The sequence below is a fragment of the Ceratotherium simum genome, chromosome 21 (assembly GCF_057802395.1).
Source record: "Ceratotherium simum simum isolate JZ-2026a chromosome 21, ASM5780239v1, whole genome shotgun sequence".
Taxonomy (NCBI): Eukaryota; Metazoa; Chordata; class Mammalia; order Perissodactyla; family Rhinocerotidae; genus Ceratotherium; species Ceratotherium simum.
The window spans coordinates 38,856,778-38,873,822 of record NC_141920.1 but is presented as its reverse complement, the minus strand read 5'-3'; the positions used below and the strand labels follow the sequence as shown (position 1 = coordinate 38,873,822).

At 38.7% G+C, this 17,045-nt stretch overlaps 1 protein-coding gene across 4 annotated transcripts in view; it reads right to left on the bottom strand.

Annotated features, from left to right (window-relative positions):
- Positions 1–480: 480 nt before the first annotated feature.
- BTBD3 (BTB domain containing 3) overlaps positions 481–17,045 on the bottom strand; it is a 32,085-nt gene continuing 15,520 nt past the window's right edge. The window contains exons 1-5 of one of the 4 annotated variants that reach the window (XM_087445612.1): positions 11,923–11,988; positions 8,802–9,072; positions 8,224–8,314; positions 7,540–7,658; positions 481–4,526 (exon numbers count right to left, since the gene is read on the bottom strand). In XM_087445612.1, the coding sequence (XP_087301738.1) occupies positions 3,494–4,526; positions 7,540–7,658; positions 8,224–8,314; positions 8,802–9,072; positions 11,923–11,944 (1,536 nt within the window). In that variant the 5' untranslated portion in view covers positions 11,945–11,988 and the 3' untranslated portion in view covers positions 481–3,493. Of the gene's footprint in view, positions 4,527–7,539; positions 7,659–8,223; positions 8,315–8,801; positions 10,977–11,922; positions 11,989–17,045 lie in introns of those variants that run through there. The other 3 variants (XM_004433750.3, XM_004433749.3, XM_087445614.1) reach the window with 3 other exon arrangements.

Here is a 17,045-nt window from a genome sequence, read left to right as displayed (position 1 = left end):
ATGACATTTATTTTTTTTATTCCTAGACTTAAGCTATTATAACACAGCAGGAACAAACAGCACTGGTCACACCTAAAGCTAGATGTATCAACACCCCCTTAGTACAGCGAGAGCCACAGACATTTGAGCAACTATAGCATCAGAATGCCAGCCAACCACGAATTCCATAAGGGGAATATAAATGCATCCATTCACTCCCTCTCATTATCTCAACAGTCAAGCTTTGAACAATGCAAATGATTAACATATTCGTTGTTCTCTTATGCTTTTGCCTCAAATTTTTACTTCTTTAGGTAACATATTCGTTGTTCTCTTATGCTTTTGCCTCAAATTTTTACTTCTTTAGGTATCAAAGATATGTGAATATTTAGCAAACAAATGCTCCTGCAAAACCATCTGTGTAAAATGTAGTGGCACCAAAAGTGCCAGAATGATGTTTTTACTATTTCAAGGGACCTACAAAATGCTAAGGAAAACAAATCTATGAACCAGTTTTATTTTTATTTGCATTTAACATGATTATACACATTCATGTGTCTAACAAGATCTGCACTGTTACATTAAAAATACAGTACAATAACATTCAACATGAGGTACTTCATATTTATATATTTTTCCTTCATAAATAATGCTGTAAGCTACTAAATTCAAGCACTCAGATGCACAAGAGGCTAGTGTCTTGAATTAGCCGAGCTTATTTAAACACCTTAAAAAACAAAAGACAGTTCAGTGCAATAATTATGTAGAAATTAGACCATTTACTTAAATACTATATTAAGCTATGCTTAAAGAAGGTTACATTAGAACTGCTAGCCTAGTTCCCCTTATCCCCAGTACGAACAATGACAAGGACTGCCAGATACATTGGGAAAAGCATCTACCGAGTATTCTGTTTAATAAAGTTGTGTTTATACCCTAGAGTTCCCTGCCTTGTCAGAACAATGGTTTCTAGTTTTAAAAGCTACAAATTTAGAGATTACCAAAGAAAATAAAGCAAGCACATTAGCCTTCATGCCATGTTGTTGAAAATGCAGAAGGGAGAATAGGATTTAAAATATAAAATTTCTTATTCTAAATATAATTTCAAATTTAACACACAGCTGTCGGCACCAGCCAATCAAATGGTGGATGTGTCTTTTTCTTTTCCTTTTAAAGTCATAGTGACTAACATAAAATTAAGTTCTTCTCTACCCAGTGTACAGGATCTCATGCGGCTTTCACTAGCTGTTCCCTAGCCACATGGAGGGCAGCTCAGCTAACAGGAGCACTGACAGTGAGTGTTACTCAATGAACGATCTTCACTCTAAGGTTATCACACCTACCTCAACGATCTGATATGATGAAATTAGTGCTCAATAAAGTTTCTTCTCCTCTGGCCTAAAAATGAGTGCCTTCTAATCAGTTATATAGTCTACCAATTTGCATGGTAGCTATGAGTTACTGAAATGTTTAACCATAATTTAAAAACAAAATCCTTTGAGGAAGTATTTTTTTAAATTGAAAATGTACCTTTATTTCATCGATGCTTTGCCAAAACTACTATCTGTCATCTCCCTAATAACAAATAATTGTTCAATAATTCTGGAAAGCTGTCCTGGGAGTACTCGTCTATAATCACCAGTAACAGCTTTTGATCATCTATGCTACCAGATGTAGGTAATGGCAAAGGGGATTAAAACATTTCCCATAATCCAGTGTTCTCCTCCATCAGGGAAGCCAGCCAAAAGCAACAAGCCCACGTCTACAGGGGAAGAAGTGGCCCAGAAGCACAGTGATAAGATAAGGGCAGTCACTGATTGGGCCTTGCTGGGGCCAGCAGGGGGACCGTTTCTGTCCCACCTCTCACTGGCCAAGCAGGGAGGAGGCAATTCCTGAGTCAGTAAACGCACTTGCATGCGCACGGCGCCCACACACACACACCCACCCCAGGACTAACCCCTGGCTCCAGACAAGCCAGCTTCGGGCTCGTGGAGCAGGAGAAGGAGGCGGCCAGGGACCACACTCTGGGTGGCGGGGGAAGCCATCTCAGGATCACACTGAGCAGAAAAGCTGCCCAGAAACACATGGATACTTCACCTGGAAGTGAACACACTGGACACAACCAGGGTCACGGGCACGAAACCATCACAAGCAATCAGTGGAGAACTTTTTGATGAGCTTTTCCCTCCTTTGTTTCTATCATCCACGGACACATAAGCGAGCTGGATGTGATGCTGATGCAGTAAACATTAGGTATAATCAAGTGTATCACTCCAGATCATTTTTTTAAAACCCTGCACGCATATATTGGCACTTGAAGACGGCCAGAGGCCAGACAGATTCTAGCAGTCCAGGAACAGGACAGAATTATAATAAACTAAGAAGACAGTATGTGGTCAAAGTAGATCAGGTAAAGTATATTTCAGATTAAAAAAAAAAAATCAATGAATAAAATATCTTACTACATTAACACGGAATGCTACAAAATTAATTTTTATTCCATTCATCTAAGGAATTGTTTGGTCCTCTTTTAAAGGGAAAAAGGGAAAAGGAATTCTATACAGTATGACTGACGAAAACAAGTAAATGCTGAGGATCAGAAGCTAAGTGAGGGAAGAAAAGAGTTTGAGTTTTTCAAACTGTGTATTCAAATGTGCCATCAATTAAACTATTTGTAGTATGGGACTTTTTTTAGGTTTCCTTTTTAAACTGTTTTAGCTTAAATTAATAAGGCTGCAATTTTTTTCTAATGACAATAAAATTTTATAATTTAGTTACTTCTAGAAGAAGTGTTTGTACTGCAATATTCTGTCTTCTAAACTAAAAGAATATAAATCTGCTTGTAGCAGAAGTCGTGATCTAAACAAACATCCGATTTCTTATCTTCCTATTTTACATTGACACTTCGTGGTGTTTAATATATAACAATCTTATGAATTTAGGGTTTAAGAAAATGCAATGCCCAGAAGTAAAATATTTAAAAGGAAATAAAATAAGAGCTAAACATGACTACTATCTACTTTCTAAATTATTACTTATTATGAAGCAAAACTTCTTTCAAAATTGTACACTGAGGTTTATCTGTTTTTTTGTGGCAGAGGGGTTCTGTTTAAAAATAATTCTTGTCATTACTATTTTACACTATTCATTTCTATTTGTCAAAATAAAGCCCAAAAGGAAATTCAAGGTGATCCAAAAATTTTCTGAAGAGGGACAAAACTAGGAGGTCAATGGGGTACTTAGAAAAGGGCACAAAATCTCCCCAAGCGTACAGACACACTCTAAAAACCACAAAGCCTTAATAAGAACTTGGCCCTTTTAAGCATATAGTTAAAAGCTGAATGCTGCACTTTTGCCTGTACATAATTAAAAGGCTGAAAAAAAGGAGAAACTGCCTACAGCTTCATTCATCACAAATTCCCTGCGCTGATCACATATCTGCAGATGAGCTAAGCATCAAGCAAGGAGGAACCAGACGTGCACCTCGGAGCTCACACTGCTTTGGGGAGTGTGTTCACGCATAGAATATAAGTTCGGGGATCTGCCCTCCCTGTACCCCAGTGCCATTGGTGCTATCCGACGAGCACTGAAACTGGACTGTCACTTTGCCACACTGAACTTCCGTCATGCCTTCTTGTCCAAAGTAGCTGAGTTCATTGCCGTCCAGTATCACACTGGCTGTGTAGAACGTGTCTGGCTCGATCTGCACCGGGTACTCAAACCACACAGGGAAGGTATTACTGGAGCCATCTGAGAAGTACTTGCTCAAGTTCTGCCCCAGGACCACGCCCTGCCGCTTGAGTTCGATCTTGGCGCTGTACTCCGCAGAGCCACAGCTGGAGCCATACAGCCCAAAGCCAGCGATGAACACTCTCTTATCAACTGCAAACTGGATGCTGTCACAGCGGCCCCGATAGCGCCACTGGTTGCTCCGATAGGCACATGACTGGAAACGGTGACAGCGCTGGGGGACAAGGCCCTTGCGGGCTTTACTCACAAACTGCAACTCAGGCTTCTTGGCTGCAGTGTACCAAAGGAAGATGTCGTTGGTCTCATTGAGAGTTAAAACTCCGGACTGTGCAGCACCATTTGCAAAATCATCCAGGGCCATTGTAGGTATGCGGATCAAGTAAAGTGCCTTTCCAAGGACCTTGCGTTTATTTTCAATGCTCAAAGCTAGATCTTGTCGCTGGCATTCTACTTCAGCCCAGTTGAGAGCAGCCTCAAAAACCACAATTTCTTTGGCATTCAGAGTTTCCCTGCGGAGGATACTTTCTAGTGTCTGGAAGTCGATATCGCAGAATCCCTCAGACTTGAGAGCTAACTCGGCCTGGGCATCGATCACCTCCCAGCAACGCTGGGTCAGGTCTGGCTCCTCAAACAGGCAGCTCTGGGAGAGGAGCACACAGGCGTTCTTGGCACTCAGGCTCGTCTCCAGAAAATTAACGCAGGCTCTGGCGAGGTGAGGGACAATGTACTTTTTGGCAGCATAAAGAGTAGCCAGCACTGTGTCAGCAGCCAAGTCAATTTCATCACAATAGATATATCTGAAAGAAAGCACATAGCACGTCAATGGAATTTTCACAAAATGAGAGCACAGAGCAAGAAGAGATGCAACTACTTTCAAGTCAGTTCCAAGAAAATCATCTTATATGACAGCTATTACAAAAATGATTCGGGATTAAAGAAACATCTGAAATATATTCATAATTATTAATATTTCAACTCTGTAGTAAGTTTGTATAATTAAAGACATTAACTTTTTGTTACCCATTCTAGCCTCTATTTTATAAGCTGTATTCAATGTCTTCTCAAAAAAACTAGAAGATACTAGATAGAAGATACTAGAACTGTTTGAGAAAGAACTGCATATCAGAGATAATTAATATTAGGGAAGAAATAGCAAAATCTATTACATATTCTGTATTATATTTAATCAAAGTATAATCCTCCTATGTTTTAGGAGCAATATATACATAGTTTTACTTTAAAATTTTTCTGTACATTCAGATAGAAACAAATGCCTCTAATATTATAATGTCAGCAATGACTGCATCTTAATGCTTTTAACTCACTATGACCTGGATTTCTCCTAAACACAAAATAAAACCTGAGATTAAATAAGATATTTTGCAAGTAGTTCCAAATTCAATGGATTATCAAACATGGACTTCAACACTACCTTCCAGTTACCCTTATAAAGAATCCAACATAGGCTTCGTATCTGGCTTTTTTTTTAAAAACTCTTCTTCTTCTCCTCCACACATTCCTTCCACTTTCAGAATTAAAGAACATATTGTTTCCAGATATATTTAATTAAAAGACAAAGTAAGAAAGCCTACATATGCACTATCTCTGTGCTTCTGTGAAGTGTCCCTATATCAGGAGATAAAATACTTCTTGGTGTTTTGGGAGATGGTGGCAGTCGATCAAATGGTATGTAAAGGAAGAAACCATCTGCTTCCCTTAGATTCCTGTGGTCGACGAGGAGAGTCAGTGAGAACTACATACGGGTGAAAAATACATACTGATACTTAATTTTTAATTTTCTCCAACTAAGGTGCTTAGCCACTTGCTGTGAAGTTTTCCTTTCACACATAATAAGACACAGTTTTCCTTTCACACACAATAAGAAATGTGCAATGGCTTCTGTACAAAAGTCAAAAAACACAACGATGGCAATACGAAAAATGTCCACAATCACAAATGGAACCTGCATTTTTGCTCCCAGGAAGCCCTTTCTCTGCTTAAGTCATCTACCACCAGCTGGACAAAACTCCTGCAGCTAGTGATGCTCTGACCAGAGAACCAGGACTGCGGGAGGATTCTGCAGCACAGTCAGCACTTTAGAGCACTTACCCTGGAAATGTCAGGTGAGCAACCTTCCTTTTTTCTTGACAACCCCCTTTCCAGGTATCCTGGCTACTCATTCACAATGCAGGAGTGAGGACAACCTGGCCTCCACTACCCCAGAGACAACACCATACTGACCCAGTACGGCACAACAGCAAATGGCACCTTACTACGTTTCTGATGCTTACCACTTTACGAGGTCTGCATGTAGAATTTTAAAAAGCTGTATCGAGATATATTCTAGGCAATACATTTATGAGAAAAGATGCTTGTCAAATGATGAATCAAATGACTTAGGTGAACTGTAACTCCCTGTGATTCTTACTCATGTTTCCTAATTACGTGTATATCCAGAACAACATAACACTGCTCAACTGCAGCAAAGCCACAACACTGAACTAGTGTAAGCATTCTCCTCCGCAACAGATATGTCAAATACACAAAGCTGACTTGACTGGAAAAACCAAAACAAAACAAAAACTCTTACAGGTAAAATTGGTTTCTGTACATACATTTCTAAAGGATTACAAGGGTCACAAAAGTGTTGGCTGGTTAAAAGAGGTAGATTAGTTTACATTTTCGTACTTCACATGCTCACTTGACTTTAATTTCCCTACCTCTCACTGTGAAAGTTCTACTCAGCAGCAATTAGATTTCAAAACCATAACATGAATAAAGAATTAAATACTTTTAAGTTCTAAAATTAACTATAAATACTTATTTTTCAGGAGGCAGCAGACAATACATAGCAACATTTTAACCATTTGTGGGATTACTGTCCAACTTGTTGACACACTGAGTAACTTTTTCAATAAACGTTATATTTATTCCAGTGAACTGAAATCCCTACAGCAGCAGATAACCTTGAACTCTGATATAGTTGGTGTGCTGGATTTTAATCACATGGTGGACTATCACATTGTCTAGCACCGGCACATGTCAAAGAAGCAAATCCTGGTTAATGTGTACTGGATTCTGAAAAAGACTCATGACGTATAAAAACTATTTTTTAAATAAATATATATCTTATAGCTTTACATTTCTATATTACCAATTAAAGTTTTTCTGTATAAATCTATCAAAAACTATTCATATCTCTCAAAAACTTTTCCTCTACTATCAAATGCAATGCTTCTTATCCTTGAGAAACAGTATCTGACTTTATGTAAGAGTATGCGTAAGTATGTATGCATAAAGATCAGACTACTTCAACAAATAACGTCTTACATTTGCTGAAAGGAAATAATAACTCCCAGAAAACTAAAAAATCTCCCAACTGGTGGTATTCCAACAAGTTATGTAATTTCTGGAATTGTGAAACAAAAATATAATTTATGTCCTTAAAGACTTGTTCACACACAATGCTTCCAGAGAGAACATACTCGATTAGATGGTGCCTACATCAGAAAGTTATTTTTCTTTCATTTTAAGTTGTTAAAAATCAAATCACTATACGTGCCACTTGCCCCCAAATCCCATGTCATGATGTGACATAAACGCCTTCCCACACGCTTCCCAACGCCTTCCCACACGCTTCCCACTGAAAGACGCACAGCAGTTTTCTCCAAAACATTTACAAGGTAAGCAGCACCCTCTTTCTTCATCAGTCTCCCTTTTTGCTTAAACGGAACTTAGATTTAATGTGAAACCAGCAGAGTACAAATACAGCATAAACAAACTCTTGCCAAACAGACGAATGATGCTTACTTCAGCATAGCGAGAAAAGCAGCAGGTTCGACATCTGGTATACGGATTTCATCTTTGTCCTCAGCAAGTTCTCCGTAAAACATTGCATGGAACACAGAGCTCCCGACAGCTAAAACATACTGTGGAAAAAGGGAAATCTTATTTCATGCACTAAATTGAAAGCATTTTCAGCAAATCAATCCAGAAAAACAACCCTAAGCAATGAGGTTTAGTGGGCACAGAGCACCTAAATCTGCTCTTTTGAAAAAGTCAAGGTACAGTGTATCTTGCCGTGAACGATAAGATAGAACGCACACCTGTCTCTAGGCTGCTAATTATCTCAAGGATTTAAGAGATTAATGCACCATTCCCTCATTATAAAATAAATAAATAAAATACAAGCTTACCTAACTGATTTCTAGGGGAAGAGTAAACATATGACTTTCCTAACCTGTCACAACAACTTCCCATGACTGGAGAGTTAAGAGGGCATGTTTTTGTTTGGGACATGAAGCAGGGTAGAAGGAAACAAAGAAAAAAATAAAGCGTGGCCAAGGCCTTTTGGAGAGGCTGTGCTTTCTCTGTGATCGGGTGCCACACGCACGGCTTGCCACAGGCCGGCTGCCCACCCCAAGTTCCAGGCTCACGGAGAGGGTCCCTCTTTGTAAACCTCAGGACTAAATGGGTAATGCAGCTGTTGCTTACTTTGTGTCCTGGCAACCGCTGAGTCCCACCTGGTGGCCCAACCACAAAATGTACATCTGCCATCAAATCATTATTGAACATCACCGCATTTCTATAAACAGAGGCAATTCATTAATTCATAGCAGCCAGCGTTTTTAACACCCCCTCCCCAACACATAAAACCCACAAAAGATTCGCAAGCTAAGCAGCAGTTGAATAACTTCAGGGTAAAACTACAAATAAAAGTTCCAACTGAACAACTGTGTTTGTAATCATTGCAAACACATGGAAAGTAAAGTTAAAACAAAGTTATCCAAACTTTTCATTAGACCAAGGACAAATAAAAGGTTTCTATCTTCTATGGCCCATAGACACAACCCCATCACTTAAATGTTACAGCTTGCAAAAACATTTTTATCTAAGAGGAAAACAGCTGTACTGTTTTGGAAAAGATACAAGGCAGTTTTCCATTACCAATAAAGCTCTGGGAAAAGAGGAAAGACAGATTTATGTTAAAATACATTACAGGTTGTGCAAAAGTAGAAACTTCAACACAGGAAAACTTTTAAAGTAAATATGCTGGCCTGGCCAGCACTTACCTTTCCCTGATGGTGGGATAGAGACCCTGCCAATTGGGGGCCGGAATAAGGTTGTTGTTGCTGAGATTCTGCTGGTGGTACTGCTGGACAGTGGTGCTGCTGGAGTTGGCGGGTTTTTTACGGGGGAATATATCAGCAGCCATCTTCTTCTTCTTTTTAGTCTTCAAGGTAATTATTTCATAACAAACTGGAGGCAACTTGCTGCTGTTGCTGCTGCTACTGCTGGTATTTGTTTTCTTCGAGCTTTTCTTGGACCTGTTCTTTACCGTCTCTGGAAGCATCAAGAAGAAGGTGAGACATTTCATGTTCTTTTCCTTGTCATCTACCATGAGTACAGTATGTCTCTCTTTACAGCTAGATATCCCAAATTGGTGCGAACATCAAGGAAAGAAGGCTAGCACAAGCTGAGATGGTAACAGAAACCAACGAGATGATATTTTGCTTCTTTTCTCAGCTGGGCAAGGTGACCTTTTCACTATGTTGAATAGAATACTGGCTTTAAGTTTTATCCAGAACTGGGTCTGTTAAATACATCCCCATCATGATTCCTGTTTCTCTTATTTGCTCATAAAAATAACCCAGTTTCCTAGATCACCTGAAAACACTACACTGAGCAAAGATGACAGGCAGAGAGCCGTGGCACTTGTTTTCTGAATTACGTTAGCAAGATGTGCTGGAGCCACACGAGTCTGCTCAGCCGGCTGAAGTTGTGTGGTGAATGGATCGGAGGAGAGTAGGTATTACAGCCCTGCAGATGGAGTCAGACAGCCAGTGCTCAGAGCCAATAGCTGAAGTCACCAATCATGATTGGACCAAGCAAAACAGTGACACCTATTGTAAAGTGCACAGTTCTGATATTAAAGGAACAGCAGTTGCTTTCTCTTGTCTACTGTATTACTGCATATTTACATAAGATAAACAACCTATGAAATATATTTGAAAACAGGAAAGGAAGAGTTTATGCCCACAGATTTCTCTTCAGTAGATGTACATTTTTATTTTTCCAGTTAAACAAGTAGGATCAATTAACAAAGGGTAGGGACTGATTCCTACTCTCTATTTCTAGTAAAATCTTTATCCTGGCAGCATTTAGTTTCAAATACATCCAACAAAAATCCTCCATTCTACCAGCTAACAGGGATTATTAATAGCAAAACCATACTAAACACATTTATTACAGCTTAATGGGAAAGAACGCTATTTTTCTTTTTTCAGTCTCTTTGAATGCAAGTTATAGTCTCCTGCAAAATAAGAGAGATGAGGTCATGTGTTCATTTTACCTCCCAATGTTTTCTAGCTCCTATAATGATCTTTGACAGCAGTCCCAGATTACAAAATACTGTTAATTAGACTAAGATTATACCAGAAGGCTTAGGTGCACTGAAACATAAGACAAATTCTACAGTAAAAATAAGATTCAAATGAGACAATATCAGTTCAGTAATATCAGTAATCAGTGTTTGAAGGTTGTAATTCACTAAAAAATGTCAGATGGGGTCCTGTTCAGGATCTCAAAATCCAACTTAAATGTTATGGCTACATTTAGCCTTGTCATAATTTTAAATTAAAGAATATAATCCACAACTTCTAACACAAAACCAGTAATAAGGCTATTCAAAATGATAAATGTTCTGATGCTGCCTAGTTAAAATGCAAACATGTTCTCTCTGCTTTGAATCAGAAGAATATAAACTACTATGTGGTTTTCATAGATGTGAATTCTCTATCAATTTCTGGCTTTGTTGAGTAAGAAAAAACAAAAACACCTGCTGTAGCTTCCACACATGCTTATTTATTCTAAAGAGGGACTAACGAGGAAATTCCATCTCACCGCTGTCTATCTGCACTATTCTCATTTGCTGGGAGCGCAGCAGCCATTTGCTGCCCCCCCGCCTAACGCACCGGTCCTGACCACAGCCCTGCTCGTGGCACAACATTCATCTGAATCATGAACGCCTGACAGAGTGAGGGCTCCACAAACGGGAGCTCCGACTGGTATTATAACTAACAATCTACTAGAGATAACACACCAGAAATCAGACCCTAAATTCCTGGGACCCTAAATCACTCAACTGAACCAAGGAATATCCTCTTTATTGTCATCATTACTATTCTTAAAACTGTTTGCAAAGCCACAGCGTGAAAGAGAACCATGATCTTTAGCACAAGGTTATTCACACCCATTTTAGACGGACCCTGACATGCTGCTTATTTATCACAATTATCCTGTTCCCAATCACAGGGCTACCCCCCCCCCACACACACACACACACACACACACACTTCCAAACCGCCCGCAAACACACAACGTTAGAAAGACAGAGATGCAGAAACTAGTTTTAAAAAAAAACATATGGAGAAAGGCATGAAGAAGAAACAAATGAGTTCCTATACGAGCTAACTATTTAGGATATTATTAAAACCAGAAGATTTCTCTCCTGCTCAATGGCTACTGAATTTCCTGACCACCACCCTCCTAGGAGAGCCCCCACGACAGGGAGGTCCTTCTGACCAGGATGAACCCCATCCGTATCTGGCTTTGCAGGTGAGAGAGTAATCAACTAGAACGGAAAGGGAAATGAGCTGCTTTGAGACAGACATACTCATAACTGGCAGCTGGACACAGAAAATAGAAAAAGCACAAAGAGCAGACACAAGAACTTAGGAGGCTTTGTGGTTTTCATTCATTTCACATACAGTTCAATATCCTTTACCAAGAAAGCCTCCAACAAATAGTGCTCTTCCAAGACTAAAATACAGAGAAAAGTAAGGTGCATGGAATAGTTTAAGACAGAATATTATATATTTTAGAAAACGTTCCTTCTGAAATTAAAGGTTTCTGTTATTTGGAAAATTAAGTTTTGTGGAAAAGCCTGAATATACCAGTAAAATGAAGTAATGCTGAGTCTGAATCACCTAGAACAGGGCTGCAAAGGGGAACATTACAACTCATGGATGTGGGGACTGAAAAGCACGGCTGTTTTAAAGTTATGTTATTAACTACAAAAACTAATCCAATTTTTAAAAAGTAAGAATGACATTTTAATTTTGCAGCCAATTTGAAAAGCATGAAAATGTTAATAAAATCAAGACAATGACAGTGGAGAGCTATCTTTCTTACCATGGTAATAGGCAGGTAACATAAGGTCCTTGCTACAGAAAGTGTGGTCCAAGGAGCAGCAGCAGCATCTCCTGGGAGCCTGTTAGAAACCCAGAATCTCAGCCAGATGTGGACCAGACCCTCCAGGTAATCTGTATGACATTCAGGGTTAAGAGAACCTCATATAGATAACTAACCTCATATAGATAACATAACAATGTTACAGGGTCTTCCCAATGATCCAGTACCAACATCTGATGCCCATATTTTACATTCAATTATCAAGTGAATGGACAAATAATTTTTAATTTAATTTGGTTTGGACATAAAACCTAACAACCTTCATGTCTTGTTCTGAAAGTCTTTTGCTTAGGCCCTAAATGTCAAAATTCTAGGGTGCAGGTGTGTAGACAGCTGACTGAGAGGCCCTAAAATATTTCTCAATTCTCTAGAAAAGCAGCTCAAGCCCAGATTATCTTCAAGGATACCGACAAGACGATTTTAGTGGGAAAAATAAAGGATTAAAAAATGCCAAGTATAAAACAGATGAACACAATATTTTTAAATAATCTACTTCACAATTCTATTTCAAAAAATTAGCACTGTGGCACAGCAAAATTAGCAATCAAGTAATCTGGTTCAATTCTGGCTTGGCCACTAAAAATTAAGGTGTACAAGTGGGGGAGGCGGGGGCCAGGGTGTGTCTGGACAAATCATTTAGCCTTTAAGGGCCTCAGTTTCCTCAGCTACAAAATGAAGAGGTTCATCTAGAATAGATGGGTGTTTCTCAAACTTTACCCTCAAACTACAGTAAAAAAATGCATTTTATATTTTATTCTTTTTTGCTTTTCTTTTTAATGTTGGTCTTGATTCATTCCATTGATTTCATGACTACAGTTTAAGTAACCCTGGTCTAGATTATTTCTAAAGGCTTTTAAGGTTTAACATTCCAGGGTTCTTTTCTGCCAAGAATTTGGACCAGAGGCCACCAGAAGAGGAAGAAGACAAGTTTGCATCGACTTAAAGGAGCCCATGAAACCCCTAAAATCGCATGCCAAATTGGGAGTGTGCATTTATTTTTCTGGAAAGAGAAGCCATAGCTGTCATCTGTCTTTCAGAGTAATCCACCACTCAGAACACAATAAGACACTATGAAAATCTAAGATCCATTTTAATATACAAAATATTTCTATCACTTATTCTCTGCTTTCATTTCTATCTCTATTTCATTAAACACAAATTATGGCTTCTTTTTCTCCCCTTGAAATTAAATATAAATAGTTAAAACCCCATCTATTGAATCAGTAACCCAGAAACATCACCTACTGGGTTGAAGGGTAATAAAGGATACCAGCCCAATATCTACTGTCAAATTTCACCTCTAAAATTTCTTTCCAACTACCATTGTATCACTTGGTCCTACATCTCCTGAATTTTAAAGCTGTTATGAAACATGGTTAATCTGCCCTAATGAAGTAAATAGGTCAAGAAGCCCATCAATCTTTTATGAAAGTACTCTCAAAATACAACATGCTGATCATGCAGTGTATTAGGTGTCGGGCATTCAACGGTGAGCAAGTTTAGGAACCAAGTTTAAAGGTTAGCTAATAATACTTAGAGTTTCAGATGATTTTTATAATTGTCAGAAAGTTCAATCACCTTTATCTCTTTTCATTCAATTCCCAATAGTAACAAAAATCAACAGAATTCAAGCTCATTTAAACCATCCTCTTTACCACTGGAAGGTCAGCCAGACACCCTACCTTTATTCAGCAGAATCTTGTTTACTCAGTGTGGGGACCTGAATGAGATTTGGAACTGAAAAGGACTCTAGAAATCACTTAATGCAACTTGGTCCCACAGATAAGGTAACTAGGTGTCTAGAAGATTAAGGGATTTGTGATAAGTCCACAGTTAAGCAGTGGGGCAACGTCTGGGCGAGAATGCAGATTTCCTGACTGCTTGACTAATTCTATCTGTTCCACTCGCTCTAATTTTCACCCACAGTAACTACCCCACATCCTTACATAATGCTTTATCTTCATATTTCTAATCTACTTTAAAAGAAAAATATATGTGCAAAATTTAGAGATGAAAACCATGAACATAGACAGTCCACACCCTGCAGGAGGCACACTGCAGGAAGAAAGCTGGAAGGACACTTTCTGGAAAGAAATGGAGAGGAACTATAACAGGAGGAACATAAAAGCAAAGCAGCCCCAAGGAAGCTGCTCATCAACAGAAGAGGCTCTCCAGGGAAAAGGAAAGTTAGAACACCTGCCACTCACGGTTAACAGCAACAAATTCTATGTCAACAACTAATGCTGACAACTCTTGTTTAACTTGCTCTAACTCGGGACTCCTTGTCTGGACTTGTACTTGGTTTACTACAAGACACCTAAACAGCTACAGTAATGAGGTTAACTGAGGTTTAAACAAAGTAGGGTGAACTGAAGAGATATGTATTATCCAAAAATTATTGACAGAATATAACAGAGGAGACTAATTTAACCTGATAAGTCACAATGGAAGAATGTTTTGTGTTGGCTTATTTTTCTCTTCAATACTGAGCAAAAGTTATGCTTATGATTTGGGAGGTAAAAAAGATAAGCAACAAAATGTTGGCAGTCCCTAAAGACAGCAGCAGCTGCTGGAAAACAGACTATATGCTTTCTAAATTTGGCAATAAATAGGGAGTCCAGTATTGGCAGCATGGTATAGTGAAAAAAGCAAGAGCCAATAACAAGAGACCTTAAGGTTAGTTACTTCATATCTGTGAGCCTCATTTTCCTCATCTGCCAAATGGGGTAATTATACCAGCTCTCATCCCTCTCAGATTTATTGTGAAGGCAAGATTACATGTTTGTGAAAGCATTTTGATAAAAGTTGAAAACACTCTGCAAAGGTAAACTTTCACTATTAGTAGCAATTGTACCCAAAGCAGGAAACATTTGTGATACAATCTTCCAAAACACAAAAACTCAAAGATTAATCTGGCTCCCTGCCCTTGTAATCTTCCAGGTTTCACAGCTACTGACATTTCACCCCATCTGCAGGCTTGCTCCAGCCCCACCCACCGGCAAAGCAGGTCCCAGGGTGCTGTGGATCTTGCTCGGATTTTGTAGGTGAGGTTCAAAAATCAAGATCTGTGTTGTGGACCATGATCAGGTCCCCACCCAACACCCAAATCTGCACCAGGAACCCACGATCCAGGCTGGATGTGTCGACTGACTTGGAAGCTTTGTGAGGCCACTTGTTGGCAGATGCCCTACTGTACCCTGCTCCTGAGAGAGCCCAAAGATAGCCACCCAGCAATGTCTACACTGGCAACTCAATTTGATCCCTCTCAACAATGACCCAGTTTGAATTCTGGCACCAAGGGTGATAACTAAGACAAGCATTTGGGCAAGGCATACCTCCGTGCTGCTGGAAGGATAAAGCTCAAGGACAGCTTCACTAAGTCATCTCCTTTTCACCACAAAGAGCTCCAGTTAACCTTAAATTATACTTTAGATTTGAAAACAAACGCCCAAAGGTAGAAAGTGACAATTCTTTGAAGGCAGGAACAATGATTCTTTGTAAAATTCCATATGGCATTTAACATGATACTTGATGACTGTAGCTGTGTCTATGTGTACCTTGTCTGGAATACCAAACAACTCATCTAAATCCCAAATCATTCTCTATCATACGTTAAATGAGGTGACCTTGAAAGGGAATACAGAAAATTTATCATATGAGATACTCTAAAGATAGCTATTTAAAGGAATACTACTATGAATTCTTTTGTAAAGTTTAAGATATTTTGGTAAACAAGGTAATCAATTGCTGATTTTTATATACTCTCGATCTCATAGTAAGTTTCCTCATGTGTAAAAGTGTTGACTATATACATAATCTCTTTTCCAATTGTAGATTTCTAGGATTAAAGAATCTGTATAATATTCGGCAAAAACAATCATTTAGTTAAACATTTTAATATTATGATTATGATCAATACCCAACTAAAACTCTATGTGTGTGTGTATATATGCCTCATTTTATTTATTGTAAGATTCCCCCCCCTTAATATCTCTGAAATTGGGTTGTGTCTTGTAAATGATGACATCTTTTGAGTATAACTATTAGGTTTTTTCTTCCTTTCTTGTTGGTACATAAAATAATGGCATGTCTTATACTGATAGCATCTTACAGTCAGTGAAGTAAGGTAAAATACATAAAATTCAACAGAAAGAAAGGACTCTCTTCTTTAGGTTGGTTAATTATTCCCCTAACCAGGCAAGATGACAGCTCAGAATTCTGGCTGAGCTACATTAGAATAATTGAGCTTTCATCAAGTAGTCATTTGATAAAGTATATAACCACAATTCTCAATTGAGACTGCTACTATGACAACCGATGATATAGTAGAAAGTCAGGATGGAAACTCCAAAATGAGAATTTCCACCGAAGGGACTAGTACGAGTTCCAGCATTAACACACTTCTAATAGTTTCTCATGGCACACAGCTATACACATAAAGTCATGTGCTGCGTAGTGACATTTCTGTCAACAATGGACCACATATAAGCAGTGGTCCCATAGGATTAGTACCAATAGCCTAGGTATGTAGTAGGCTATACCATCTAGGTTTGTGTAAGTACACTCTATAATGTTCACACAATGACAAAACTGTCTAACAACTCATTTCTCAGAACATGTCCCCGTCGTTAAGCGACACATGACTGTACGTAAAACTGACTAGCAGAAGCCTATTAACTCTCCGGGTAATATTTGCTAAAGATATTTTATCAAGCAATCTAAGATTTATTATCAACTTACAACAACGTTATACATAGGTTAAACCAGAAGCTAAATGACTCCTTAGAAATTATTATTTTCAAACAAATAGAATCTATATTAAAATGTTAGTTTAAGAAGGAAAAATATTATCCTATTACAATGATTCCATTATATGTATGACTTTCTCCTAGGTACCTGAAAACAATTTATCAAAAGACAAGTAAAATCAGGCATCAGGAGGTCTTTTCTGAGAAGGCTCCAGGGGGTGCTGATCTAACAGGGGCATTAATCCTATTGGAAATACTAGAATGAAACAACCTTGGCCAACCCCTGCTGTGGCTTTCTCCAGGTTGTCTGTTGGC